General features: G+C 40.7%; 1 protein-coding gene, 1 long non-coding RNA gene and 1 pseudogene across 2 annotated transcripts; 2 read left to right on the forward strand and 1 right to left on the reverse strand.

The window, feature by feature from the left end:
* Nucleotides 1–1,087: 1,087 nt before the first annotated feature.
* LOC109507075 (uncharacterized) lies at nucleotides 1,088–2,228 on the reverse strand. The gene is made up of 2 exons (XR_002166404.1): nucleotides 2,110–2,228; nucleotides 1,088–1,164 (listed from the first exon to the last, which is right to left on the reverse strand). It is a non-coding gene; the product is annotated as an uncharacterized LOC109507075 (long non-coding RNA).
* Nucleotides 2,229–6,565: 4,337 nt separating this feature from the next.
* Nucleotides 6,566–10,831, forward strand: LOC109507080 (immunoglobulin-like and fibronectin type III domain-containing protein 1; annotated as a pseudogene).
* Nucleotides 10,832–11,776: 945 nt separating this feature from the next.
* On the forward strand, nucleotides 11,777–12,979 carry LOC109507030 (immunoglobulin-like and fibronectin type III domain-containing protein 1). Its single transcript, XM_019856163.1, is given in 4 exon segments — nucleotides 11,777–11,836; nucleotides 11,918–12,008; nucleotides 12,011–12,114; nucleotides 12,204–12,979. Coding segments are annotated over 4 exon segments (561 nt in total). The 3' UTR covers nucleotides 12,510–12,979.
* Nucleotides 12,980–13,876: the final 897 nt, after the last annotated feature.

Here is a 13,876-nt window from a genome sequence, read left to right on the forward strand (position 1 = left end):
ACATTGGTGAGTAAATGAATTTTATTTTACATTTCTTCTTGTCATTTTATTTCGTTAGTATTAAATTCATGGTAACGAAATAAAATGACAAAGATACAAAAATGTATCAAATAAATTTGCTCACCTGCAATTTATAATGGCGCATTGTAGTCACCTTCGTGCCCGAAAGTTCGTTCAATCTCAGCTGCTCAACATTTTCAGTTGTTTGCTGTTGTATCGCCGATTTTCAAAATGCAAATGATCTGTTTAATTTCAAAGAATAGTTTGTTTTGTTATTGTTTGGTTGGTGTCTTATATGAAACTGCGACATTGCGCAATTTATTGGACAGACTTGTTTAAGATCACACAGCGTAATCTGGGTGGCATTTTATTTCGTATTTTTAAATTATCTTTCTATTTTTGACAATATCTGTAAATGTAGTTTCCTGCTCTTAATTGTGGATGCATACTTGGTTTTAAATGCTCCTGAAATTAAGTGCTGCTTGACGAGCCGTTATTGTGTATGTATGTGACATCACTGAAGGCCTAAGGTTGAAATGCACGGCCCGCCACTGCCATATTATAATTAAAAGTATTTCCACAAATAGTGGCCCTCCCACAAGCAGACGCCAAGCCCCCAAAGAGTAACCAGATGCATCATTCAACACGAACATCAAAGATTTAACAGCTGAGTTTCAATTCCAAAACAGCAGGACTGAAACACGAATAGTAAGCACGATGGAAATTAATTCCCTGTGCTGTATCATCTTTAACAAAAATAAGTGTTACGGTAGATTGATTGCTCCACAATTTGTGTATTCGAGCTACCTTTCTTCTACTGTGTCAAAAAAAAAAAAAAAAAAGTATGAGCAACAAATAAAAAAGCCATCAAAATAAGCAAATTAGGCATACGGTAGTAACTAAGGAGCCACCTTTTCTTATGTTGCTGGGGGAAATCGTTTGTTATATGCCTGCCACAAGTAACTTTGAAAAAACAGGGCGCGGGATGAATCCCAGGTCTAACTCTGTTCAGTTAATTCCGTTTTTCACGGCCCTCTGAATAGGGATTGTCGGTCAGCATGGAAGGATCACTCATTCTGTACTTTTCTGACACATTTATTGGAGCACTTTGCAGCAGAAGTAGTAGTAGATGTAACAGAAGTAGTATCAGAAGCAGGTAATAACCTAAAGCACACATAAATGCAGTAAAAATGAATGTACAGTATCTTTCTGCATCACGATGTAAATATGTATATAATTGACATTAATTAATACTTGTAATGGCGGCCCGGTAGTCCAGTGGTTAGCACGTCGACTTCACAGTGCAGAGGTACAGGGTTCAATTCCGGCTCCGGCCTCCCTGTGTGGAGTTTGCATGTTCTCCCCGGGCCTGCGTGGGTTTTCTCCGGGTACTCCGGTTTCCTCCCACATTCCAAAAAACATGCATGGTAGGCTGATTGAACACTCTAAGTTGTCCCTAGGTGTGAATGTGAGCGTGGATGGTTGTTCATCTCTGTGTGCCCTGCGATTGGCTGGCAACCGATTCAGGGTGTCCTCCGCCTACTGCCCGAAGACAGCTGGGATAGGCTCCAGCACCCCCCCGCGACCCTAGTGAGGATCTAGCGGTTCGGAAGATGAATGAATAATACTTGTAATACTTTTATTATAACAATAAATTTAATAAATACTTTAACCAACCATGATTTCACTATGTATTATTATCGTCATCATGATTCATTATTTTAAAGGTAAGAAACCAAACATCACAAACAAATCAAGTCGACTCGAACAAAAGAACTACAAGTCCCAAAGGTCCAACCCGGAAGTGGAGCGCCGGCATGATTAAGCCCAGCTGCGATGCAATTTACTTAGTTTAAACATCAAATTGCAGCCGGACAAACATGACAACTATGCAAAATGAAAAATGATCTAACTAAAGACACCACTGTTCTAGCCACACTTCAGCCCATGCTGTTTAAATTGCCGATTGCGAACGGTAACTGATGATTGCATAGCGATGCGGCAAAGCACAACGGACACAATGCAAAGCAGACAAACAAAGCAACCGATCATGATCGAATCTAAAAGCCAACTTTACATATCTGGTAAAGAAAAGCACACGTAGCTTACCATTGGGCCATGCCGACGACGAAGCGAGTGTATTCACTAACGAAACATAATGCGATGCTGCTTTTTAAACGTCGCGCGTAAGGCCACCTGTCAGTGGCAGCCCCGCCCCTCTTAAAGCGCCAGGTGATTCCAACAAACTCTCCGATTAGGGGAGATAGGAAGATGTTCAGGGTGCCGTGGACTCTAGGGGGCGCCAAAAAGTGGGCCAAAATTCACCTTCAATATAATTCTGTTCAAACGTTAACTCTTAATTTCAAGTCAAAAGTAAAGAAATTTATAGAAGCAATTCAATAAGCTAAGAAGAGCAAGGTACAATAATTTCAAATCAGCGTCCCTGTCCAGGCAGACTGGGTTACGCACTGTGCGTTACCTGCATCAAAATAACTCTTGATAGCTTTGTACAGACGCTCCCCAGCTTACGGACGAGATACGTTCCGAACGATTGTTCGTAAGGTGAATTCGTTCGTAAGTTGCTTCAGTGCTATATTTTGTATAGAATGTATGTTTAAGGCTTAAATAAGTATGTTTACTTGCTAATGATCGTCAATTGCATCGGCACTGCACCTTTCACGTGTTCCATTATGCGATCGTTCTGTTTATAAATGGTACCAATGGTGGAATGATTCATGTTGTATGCACGTGCAACGCTCACCATATTCTCACCCGCATCAAGCTTCTTTATTCTTGCCACTTTCATTTGAAATGAAATGGCTTGCCTCTTCTTTACACTTCCACTCTCACTAGAAGCCTTTCGCTTTTCACCAACCATATTGAATAATGGATGCACGAGATATATAACAACTGGGCAGAGGAAGCCGGATTTAGGGTGGATGCTGGGCGAGCTCTCACAGCGCCTCACGTCGGTATTAGCGGCGGAAAGAAGCACTACAGTACCTGTACTCGGAAAAAGGCGCGCAATACAAAATCTAACTTTTTCTTTTCTTTTTCGACATACCCGTAAAAATGTTCGTATGTACCGTTGTTCGTAACTCGGATGTTCGTAAGTCGGGGAGCGTCTGTATTTCTAAATTTATGATGGTAGCTGCACTTTAATAGTATATGAAAATAAAATGAATCCACGATTCAGAAACAAAGTTAAAACAAAAGTGGAGAAAAGAGAAACATGAGTAAATCTAAGACCGTTAGGGAATTTTAAAAATTGTACATCATGTTTCTTTTACTACTTAAACTTATTTACAATAAATATTTCCTTGTGTCATTTTCATATTTTTTTCTCAAAGTCCTCAACTTAATTCAAATGCAAATGTGATTATACTTAATGTACCTCAGTGCCAGTAACTAATGAATGATTGAAACGTCTTGATGAACTGTCAAATTACTCAATGTCAAAATAAAAAGGGGGAAAAGATAATCATGGATTAAAATCCAGATAAAACATTCGGTGTTTGAATGAATATCTTTCATTTGGGGAAGTTGCACATATTTATAGTCACTTCACAACCCTGAACATGGAACAGCTAACGTAGAATAAAACTTAAAGCAATGCTTAATATTTACTCCAAATTATAATACTGTACCAAATACCTCCTCCTCTGCCTGGTACATTACTCACTCTCTGCGGGGAGGAGGGGTAAATTCATGTGCCCCCCCCAAACCCTGCCTTCCCCTCAACAAAAATCTCATGAAGTAAAGGCAATGTTAAAAATTCAACTTCTTTGGTAAGCGTATGTAGTTGGCTGATGGAGCGGGCGCCATATAAAATCTCGCCTCGGGCACCACATTGGCTTGGCTGGTGTTAAGGCAAACCGTGGCCCTCCTGTAATATTGATATTGGTGCAGTATGAGTATGCCAACATCAGGAGTCAATGCCGTAGCTGTCTGGCATCTTGCTCGCTGGTCGAACACTTTCCATTAACGTTTATAGTATTAACGTTGACGGTATCCTTCGCTGTGATCGACTGGCAACCCATCCAAGGCGTATTTGACCGGAGTTAGCTTGGATACACTTCAAAGGTTTTGTGTATTTGCCTTTATGAGCCCTGCGATTGATCTCGGTGTACCGCAATGGAATCGAGCTCACTTGAGAACCATGATGAAGACAAGGGTGGCTCGCTAACACTTGACATGTTTTTGATGTCAACCAGCCCAGAGATACCTGAAATGAATGCTTTCTTAAGAAACCCTTTCACGGGGATCTTCTTTCATGGAGAAGGTCCCAAAGGTCAAGCCATCACTATATTTTCATATTTCTGTTTCTTTTGGCACCAGGTGAAGCCTGAAAACAGCAAGAACATCGAAAACACTTGACACTTGCTGAAGGAGTATGCAGCTAATTTATATTCACTAATTTATACTCGCATCTTCGAGCAATACATCCCAGTGCTTTTTTTTTTTTTTCTTTTAGGGTAGAGGTCCAATTTTAATGTAGCTGAAGAAGACAGGGTCAGCAGTTTCGCACACCGGGGGAGTCATTTCTCACGTCGAAGGAAGCTCCTTACAATGCAAAATGAAATAAAACAATTTTCACTCCATTTCTGCATGAAAATGTACATTATCCAAATATGATTTTTATTATTTTACCTTCCGTTTGGTATGTGAAGGATTTGAGCAAATTGATGAATATTTGGCCACATTTGCAAGAACGAATTGGCGTTTTCGTACTCCTGACATTTGTTTACACAATCGGTTGAAATAACGCTTAGCACTTGATTGGTAAACGTTACAGAGAGACTAAGGCTGAGGAAGCAAAAAAAAAGAAAGACTTCAAGTTTCATGCAGAAAGCTTTGAGTAGACGTTCTGGTGTTGAGAGAGGGATTACAAGGCGTCATGGTTGCATATCCTCTCATGCCGCCTTTTCAAGAATGTATGGCTTTTTGTGGTCCATGCGAGTAAACCTATCCCCGAGGGCCACAGTAAAAGAGCAAAGGGTAAGGTTGCGTCTCAAAAGCCTACACTCCCACTCGCAGGAATGAGCTGGCAGCACATCGGCGGATAAACCTCAGCTTGGAAAATAGTGAGTAGAAGCACCAAGATGCTGAGCTTATTCTTAAATATGTATTCTGGCCCTTAAACTTATTTCATGTGAAATTAGTTGTGCAGATGAACAGCGTATATAATTTTAGTCGTTCCTCAGCTTCAAAACAAATGAGAATGTGCACTGTATGATGGTGGCGCTGGCTGGACTTGTTTGGATGCAGAATTGACGCATCCAGGTGAGAAATGAAAAAAAAAGGGTCTATGATTTACCATTGTGCAGGGATGGCGCTACACCGGTGCTATGAAGGGCTATAGCCCTGTCAGAAATCAATGTAGCCCCAGCTCAGCCCCTCCAGAAATTCATTTGATATTGTAAAATATATTTATCAATTATTTTCTCAAGCTCCCTATGTAGCGGTCAAGACTCACTTCAGTCCCGGGAGAGAAAATATACTCGAGCCATCCCTGGCGGTTGTATAGTAACGCAAAAGTATGAATTTCAATATTTTTTTAAGCTTTACATATTATCTGGTTTCACAACTTGTATGTGTATTTTATGAAATAAAAGTGATGGTGTCCTCCTTATGTTTTGTAAATAAATCAACTTAAGTCAATGGCTGTTATTTTGTATCAGAGACACCTGTCCACCAGATGTACAAAAACTGTCTGCATTAATCTGCATGAATCATTTCACAGAATATGATATTTAAAAACATATCCTCTGATGACATAAAAAGGTAGTTTATTAAAGCAATGACTGCCAACGTATGGCTTTGTGTCACTTCTTTGACGGATAGTCTTGTGAGTTTGGCGACCTACTGGCTGCAAAAGTTGAGCTGCTCCCTTGCAGGAATCCGTAGGCTGTATGCAATTATTTGATGACCGTGGGAGCTTTGTCATTTACGGGATGAATGGAGTTACCGACTTGTGGATATCATACCAAAATTTCACTCTGCTGTATATTACAACAAACTGCAATTGTATGTGTACTGTATGCACCAGAAATGTCCGATTGGAGATTTGACTTTAGGATGTTTTCTTGATTGATAGTGCGGAAAATTAAGGAAAAACAAATGGGTTTATTGCCTATTAGGAAATATATTTTAGAACGGAATGGGGTCATCTCTTTCCAAATGTTCCCAAAACACTTTTGAGACAATTCAAATCCAAAGATCAACCATTTGCTGTCCTGCATTAACCATGTGCAATCTGCATTTTACAGAGCAACTGTCCAAACTGTGCATCTAAATCAAAATGTTTAAGATACGCAGAGGCAAGGATGTGGAGCCCACTGTTCCTGGACAAGGTAAATAATATCTGTTTCTGTTCTTTACTTTTCTTTTATAAAACAACTCCCGATATAATCATGCATATTCCCGAAGGTTTGGTTTAAATCCCAAAAGTACAACCTTAGAGGGATTCAATCTATTTCAACAAACGCCGTGATTTTTTTATTTATTTATTTATTTTATTTTTTACAGTGAATACATAAAAGAAATCGAGGGTACAGTGTGTGTGATGATCACACAATTTGGAGAAGTCCCTGCAGGCATGAGTACCCCAAACTTCACCCGGAAACCCATCGCGCTGAACATTCAAGAAGGTAAACTGCAAACACTCCCGTGTCAAAGCCGCGTGTGTTTTTGTATTTCACATATGACGCCATGATGACCAGCAAATTTGACGCCACTCATTTCCAGGAAAGCTTGCCATTTTCAAAGCCATAGTTAGTGGCAAACCTGTGCCGAAGGTGTCGTGGGCGAGAAACGATGGGGAAATTGATGAAAAAAAATTGCAAAATCTATGATACACATTCTGGTGAACAGATATGCAAGACTGAAGGAAATAGGAATAAACCAGCGGAAATACTGTTACTGTGGCATCAATCTTGCATTTTTATACATTCCGGATGTGTCGGTGGAACACGCTGACTCTTACAAAAATGTTTTGCGGCAAATGAGTATGGAAAAGCAGTTCTCACCGCTGCCCCTAATGTCTTTGAAGGTGAGTCACGTACATCATTTAAAAAACGTAATTACTGAGAGGGATTAATTGTCCTCCATTCTAATGGTTTCCTTTCTATTTGGCTATAAAAAGAGCAGAGCCTTGCAGCAATCAAGAACAGGTACACACTCCACACTGTTTGAGATGCAAAGACACGCATACACTGAATTAATCAATCACCCCCACCCCCTCACACACACACACACACACACACACACACACACACACACACACACACACACACACACACACACACACACACACCAATCTACATTGCTTCCAGCTGTGCGAGAACTCCCTGAAGACTTCAGGAAGGCCTTAAAATGCACGAAAGTAAGAACTTCAAAGAATCGGTGGTAAAAGCAAATGGCACACGCATTGATGTCAATGAATTTCTAGAGTAGGGCTAACATCAGAACAAAACCTGAAATCAAACGAGTCCTCGATGACAGGTTCTGGGAGCTTTTGTTGAGCTCTGACCAAAAAGCTTATGAGAATGTCTGCAGCGAATATGGCGTCACGGATTTCCACTTGATGCTGAAGAAACTAAATGAGAAGAAACTGGAGATGGAGCATGAGGTATTTTTTCCTCCATTTTTATTCTACAATTCTACAGCCTCGGTTCCCTGTCAGTGACGGTGTGAATGTGAGTGCGAATGGCTGTCTCCCTCGATATGTCTCCTGCGACTAACCAGTTCGGGGCGAAGTCTGCCTTTTGATCGAAGTCAGCCGGTATAGGCTTTCAACACCCTGCAACCCTGAACAGGATACGCAGTATTGAAAATGGATGCATGGAGCTTATGTGCAACATAATATGGAAATATAACACAGGATTGCTTTGTCCTGATATTCATAAAAACAGGTTGTCGAGACACTTTGCAACCTAAAACCCATTGAAATCAAAGGCAATGGGGCAGAGTTTGAGCTTGAAATGTCCCTTAAAGACCCTACAAGCAAAATCTTCTTGTATAACCTGAGACACTTCCTTTTCAATTGCCAAAGTCTTGTAAATGTGATAGAGTGTGGGAAAAAAAATGGTCTTCAATATGACCGGACAGGATGGCGTAATGGTTCCTTTTGAAGATTGGATCAAGTTCAAGAACACTTTAAGGCAAGTCAGGAAAAAAATTGTCTTCGGCATCAATGGTGTTAATCCCGATGATGCTGGCTTTTATCAAATGGATGTTGACGGTGTCAAGATCTTCTCAACCGACTTAAAAGGTGAGACGGCGCATCTGGACTGATGGCTCATATTAAGCATACCCTGAAATATTCTGTTCGTTAAGTTCCCAGTCTCGACTTCGTGGTCAAGCTCCAAGATTTGACAGCGAGAAAATGAGAAGATGCCGTGTTTGAGTGTGTCATTTCACGACCCACGAAAAAACTCAAGTGGATGGGAAGGGACACTCCACCGGAGCAAGGAGACAAATACGATATAACCGTGTCGAAGGATATGTTCATTCAGTCTCTGATGGTGAAGGACTGTTGGCCTTTGGACAAAGGGATCGATACGGCTGTGGCTGGAATCCAATCTTGCAGTGCCTGGCTTATAGTGGAAGGTGCGTGCACACTGACCTTTTCAAGAAATGAATCAAAATGCTTGCGTCACGTTTGATTATTAATTTCGGCCTTCCTGTGTGGCGTTTGCATGTTCTCCTTGTTAGTTGTCTCTTGAGTACTCTGGCTTCCTCCTACTGTCCAAAAACACCTCAGTGGTAATGGTTTGGACATTCTTGCTCTAAATTGTCCTGAAGATGAACAGTTGTTGTTTTTCTATATGTGGCCTTTGATTGGCCTGTGACCATTCCTCTAGAGAGGCCAAACGCTATCAAAAATTAATGGTTGGATGAGATGAAATGCCACATAAAATACTGCTAACACTATTCTCTCAGTTTTTTTTTTTTTTTTTTTTTTTTTTAAATAATCAGAGGAAAATGAGCCAAACCTGGCTGGAAAAAAATGAAGCTCATAAAGCAACTCGAGCAGGAGGTGGCGGAGCGGGTCTGCTAAAGATTGCTGAGCAGCAAAAAGATCAAATTACAGAAGCATAGAGATGAGTTGCTTGTGAAGCCCAAGGCAGAAGCTGAAGCTAAAGCTGAGGCCAAAGCGGAGGCTAAAGCAAAAGCTGAAGCAGAAGTCGAAGCGAACACAGAACAGCAGGTTAAAGCCAAAGAAGAGGCTAGACCTGAAGAAAAAAAGCAAGTCTAAAATGAAAGCTGAATCGGTGGATATGACTCAACAAAAAAGGAGAGACGAACATTCAAGATAAAACGGGGGATAAAACTAAAGAAAAAAGATAGATGAACATTCCAGATAAAGCAGAGGATAAGACTGAAGAAAAAAAAGAGAGATTAAAACTCAAACTAAAGCAGAAGATAAAACTCAAGAAAAAAGAGAAACTCACATTCAAGATAAAGCAGAGGCGAAGACTAAAGAAAAAAGAGGGACAAGCATTCAAGATCAGTAGCGGAAAGGACAACCAAAAAAGAGAGACTATCACTGTAGCTTAAGCAGAGATTGAAGCTAAAGCAAAGCCAAAATCCAAAACCAAACCCAAGCAGGAAGTAAAGGTGGAAAAGGGAAAGAAAAATATAAAGTGATGGATGGAGATGCAACCATACCAACAGAATCACCAGTAACAGAAATGGAGCAAGAGGAGGCAAAAGAAGTAGACCAAAAAGAAGGAGAGGAGGACTTTGAAGTAGAGGATGAGGAATAGAAAGAGGAGAGTGGAAAGGAAGACGCAGAGGGAGTGGAAGCGGAGAAGAGAGAAGACAAGCCGAAGCAGCCGATAGGAGCAAAGCAAGCTGAGGTTACCGTTGACGCCAAAGCATCTGACGACATAGAGGAGCCAGTTCTGGAGAAAAAGAAGAGAGTAAGAAGAGGCCCACTCCTTCCCGATACTGTCACTGGTAAGATGAATGAGATTTTTCCAAACAATAGTGTGATCTTTACCCTTTAGATGCGGGTGTTTGCTTTACCAGCGGTTTGTCTGACATAAATGCCATCATTGATGTGGAGGCAGAGTTAGTCTGCAGACTGACCAGCGAGGAGTGTGAAGGAGTCTGGTACAAAGATGGAAAAGAGGTGAGAGACAAAGAGTATATTTGAGAGCAGTGTTTTTTGTTTTTTTTTTTTTAATAGCTCCAATGTATATTTTAAATAACATCCACAGATGATGTCTGTATTGTTGAAGATGGGACTTACCGCAAGCTTGTGTTAAAAAAAAAAAACGGCAAAGAAGAGGAAGCAGGAAAGCATCGCTTTGAGGCCGGTGGCCGTAAAACGGAAGTGATGGTGATTGAAGGTAGCCACAAGAAAAAAAAAAAAGTTTCCCCTGAAGAGGTCGTGTGGTGATGAATGGCTAGGATAAAAGAATATGTGCTCTTCCGACAGACCCCCCGAGACTGAACAAGGATGACCTCGCTAGGTTCTTAAAACCGGGATAGTAAACACTGGGAAAGATGCAGCCTTCAAGCTGTCCTTTGTTGGCCGAGAGCCAATGAAAATCCAGTGGTACAACGAAGGTGAAGAGCTGTTGGAGGACGCCCGGACAAGAAATGAGAAGTCCTCCACGCACACTCGCTTATTGCTGCTCAAGTGCAATCGCAAAACCTCAGGGGAAATGAAGATAACGATTAAAAATGAATTTGGACCAATAGAGACAGTCACTCAACTCATCGTTCTCGGTATGAACAGCTCGGATGAAAAAAAACAAAATTGCAGCCATGATTTCTGATTCTGAATTTTTTAATTTGCATATTTGTCACATGAGAGTGTTTTGGCCATCCTGCTCATTTTAAAATCTCACAAAGACAACCAAAGAAAGTACACGATGCACTTTCTCTAAAATTATTTGTAGTCATCAACAGTGCAAAAAAAAAAAAACTTCTGGCCTGTGTAGAAATAGTAAATGCACTCCTTTATTAAGTCGTGAGTTCTTTCCCCCATGCATTCCAATGTTGTCTAGTGTCTTTACGGGTCACTCATTGAGCACTATTCTCAACTGTGTCAATCGGAGGCCACAGTTCTTTGGATGTCATTCTTTTGTGAGTTCTTTTGTGACCCGCTGAATCAGCCACTGTTAAAGTGTTGTTAAAATAATTTTGGTTGGCATACCACTACTGGAAAGGTTTACCACAGTTGTGACAAGGTCTCCGACCAGAGTTTCTCTAGCGTCCCAGCCCCTTGTAAATGAAATTTCCAAACTGACAGATTGGAATCACTTTGTTTCTCCTTTGTTCTTGAATTTCCTTGAATCATGGCATGATACCTTTTGTTTGAGATCTTGTCAAGTCAACTTCATTGTCAAATGTGCTACATGTGCAACATACAGCACAGATGAAATGGCATTCCTCAGGAGAGAGAGAAGCTGCTGCGGATGCCCGCGCCGCCATCAAAAGAAGAGTTAACATAAAATGACAAAATAATACAACACAACACATAAGACACAGACAGTCGTCCAATCTTATGGATGTAAGATTGTACTGTAAGATTGTACTGAGCAAGAGTGCTAGTCACCAATGAGGGTGAACCTCAAAATTTGGACAACAGCATCATTGCAATGCCTCTCCCCAAAGTAAATGAGTGGACGACTAAAATTATATGTAATCACATTGTCATATATTTGTACTTTATCTTTTTGGTCCATTTTCCTACGCTGATTTTGTATACTCATTCCAATACAGTGAGACCTCATTTTACTGACAAAAAAAAAAAAAAAAAATGAAGAACTTGATCATAACGAGAGCTGGCAACTCCACAAGGGTCAACTATAACTTCTCGGTTCAGTATGCATGAAAAGGAATGAGCACATCATTTCAGTTAGACACATTTTTTAAAAGCTCTGTCTCATGCTGTTGACAGGATTCTCCAATACCAACAATTACATGGCTCAAGGATGGGCTGCCTCTTCCCAAGCATGTGACAGTGAGCAATTCCGACACTTCATCTCTTAATGATCGCGTCGTATGATGAGCGTAGACATCGGGATCGACACACTGACCTTGAGGAACATCGTTGGGCAGGAATCATGCATTGTTGAGATAAGAGTCACAGATAGAATTGAATTGGTAGATTAGTTGGTCATCCACAGCAAGAGAGCTATATAGATAAGTAATCTATATATATATATATTATTTTCCTAGATGACTCCAAGCCTCCAGGCCTGGTGGAGTTGGATGAGAATGTGTCTGGAACATTGATGATCACTTTGACCGCCTCTCCGGATGAGAAAAAAGATGACAGGCTGCACTACCTGATCACCAAGCGCGACTCCGTCAAGAGCAGTTGGCAAACGGTAGCGGGCCATCTTTGCAACAATAAGTTTACTGCCATCAATATTTTGCCAGGAACGCAGGACAAGTTCCGCGTCTATGCCAAGAATGACATGGGAATTTCTCAACCTTCGGAGTCGCCAAACTGGGAAGTGAAGCGAGAGAAAGGTAGGGACATGTGACAGCTGGTAGATGCTTTGGTTCCAAATCTTGTTGCTTAATTCTTCATCTAATTCACACAATTAAATTTGGTGGACCTCTATTCACTTATTTCCAAACGTTACTTATATGCTACATCTTCCAATACTGACACAAAGCGAGCGATACACAAACGCTTTTTAGAATCTGAACACATTTTTTACGTATTCATATAGTGTGTGGTGCACACAACCCGCAATGGACAATCTGTCCATTGACAATCAAGCGTCTTGTCCCCCAAATCGAAACTGATCAATAGCAGTAGCCAACCGATGAGAGACAGCAATATTCCGTCTGTGTATCCAGCAAAATTGAGCTGCAGCTCTGCTTACCTCGTGGCTCCGAGATGACAACAAGGGTGGCACACCTTGGGACGTTTGTGTTTCTGCATCATAATGGCCATACATGGTTTATTTCAAATGTGATGAATGGGAAGGAACGCCAATTATTTCCACACAAGCAATTAAAAAGTCATTGTTTATCATGTGTCAATTATGTGCAAAATAACAAAACATTCTGTTTCAAAAGATGTATTCTTTGTAGTTAGATGTGCTGATCCAAAATGTGATGAGTGCAGTGATGTGTTTTACTGGCCCATACAGTGGTACCTCTACTTACGAAATTAATTGGTTCTTGAAAATTTCGTATGAAGAGACGTTCATAAGTAGAGGTACCACTGTATTTAACTACTAGAGCCAAGCCTACCCATACCTTGGTTCTCATTTGTAGATGTTAAAGCCTCATGAGTTGATGTTTTGGCACCTACATTTGTTGTGGGTATCTCGTCCAGTTTTCCCTGGTTGTTTTGTTTTCAAGATACAAAGTTGTCTGGTAACAGATACTCAACTCACAGTTCAATAAATATCTGTCATTTTAAAGAAACGTCCAGTTACTCCTTGCCTCACCTGCTGGTGTTGCCACCTAGGGGAGTCTTACCAATATCAGGTTGGCCAAAAGGGAAAAGTCAAGCAGAGGGATTGCACAATAACTGTGTAGGGCATGAAGACTATCTCTCCAAGACCCCAATATAATTTTGTGACATCTGTTTGCTTTTCTTACTGTTGAAGTTTCACATAAAACTCTTTACAAACCGTCACTTTTTGCTTTTAGATTGTGGGGTGTGTTTAGAGGCTTTCAGAAAGGCATTTGTGACCACTTTCACAGAAAGCCATAAATGACATTGGAAAAAAAATTAAGTGCAATACTTCAAGTGTGAAGCCCCGAGAACCAAAAGCCTTGTTAACGACTCAAGACTTTAATGAGATTCCCTCATTTTGTGTTTCCCTTTTACTTGTGAAAAGTGGTAGGTAAACAAAACAACAAAAAACTTTTTTTTTTTTTTTTTTTATAA

The sequence above is a fragment of the Hippocampus comes genome, unplaced genomic scaffold, assembly GCF_001891065.2.
Source record: "Hippocampus comes isolate QL1 unplaced genomic scaffold, H_comes_QL1_v1.1 scaffold17, whole genome shotgun sequence".
Lineage (NCBI taxonomy): Eukaryota > Metazoa > Chordata > Actinopteri > Syngnathiformes > Syngnathidae > Hippocampus > Hippocampus comes.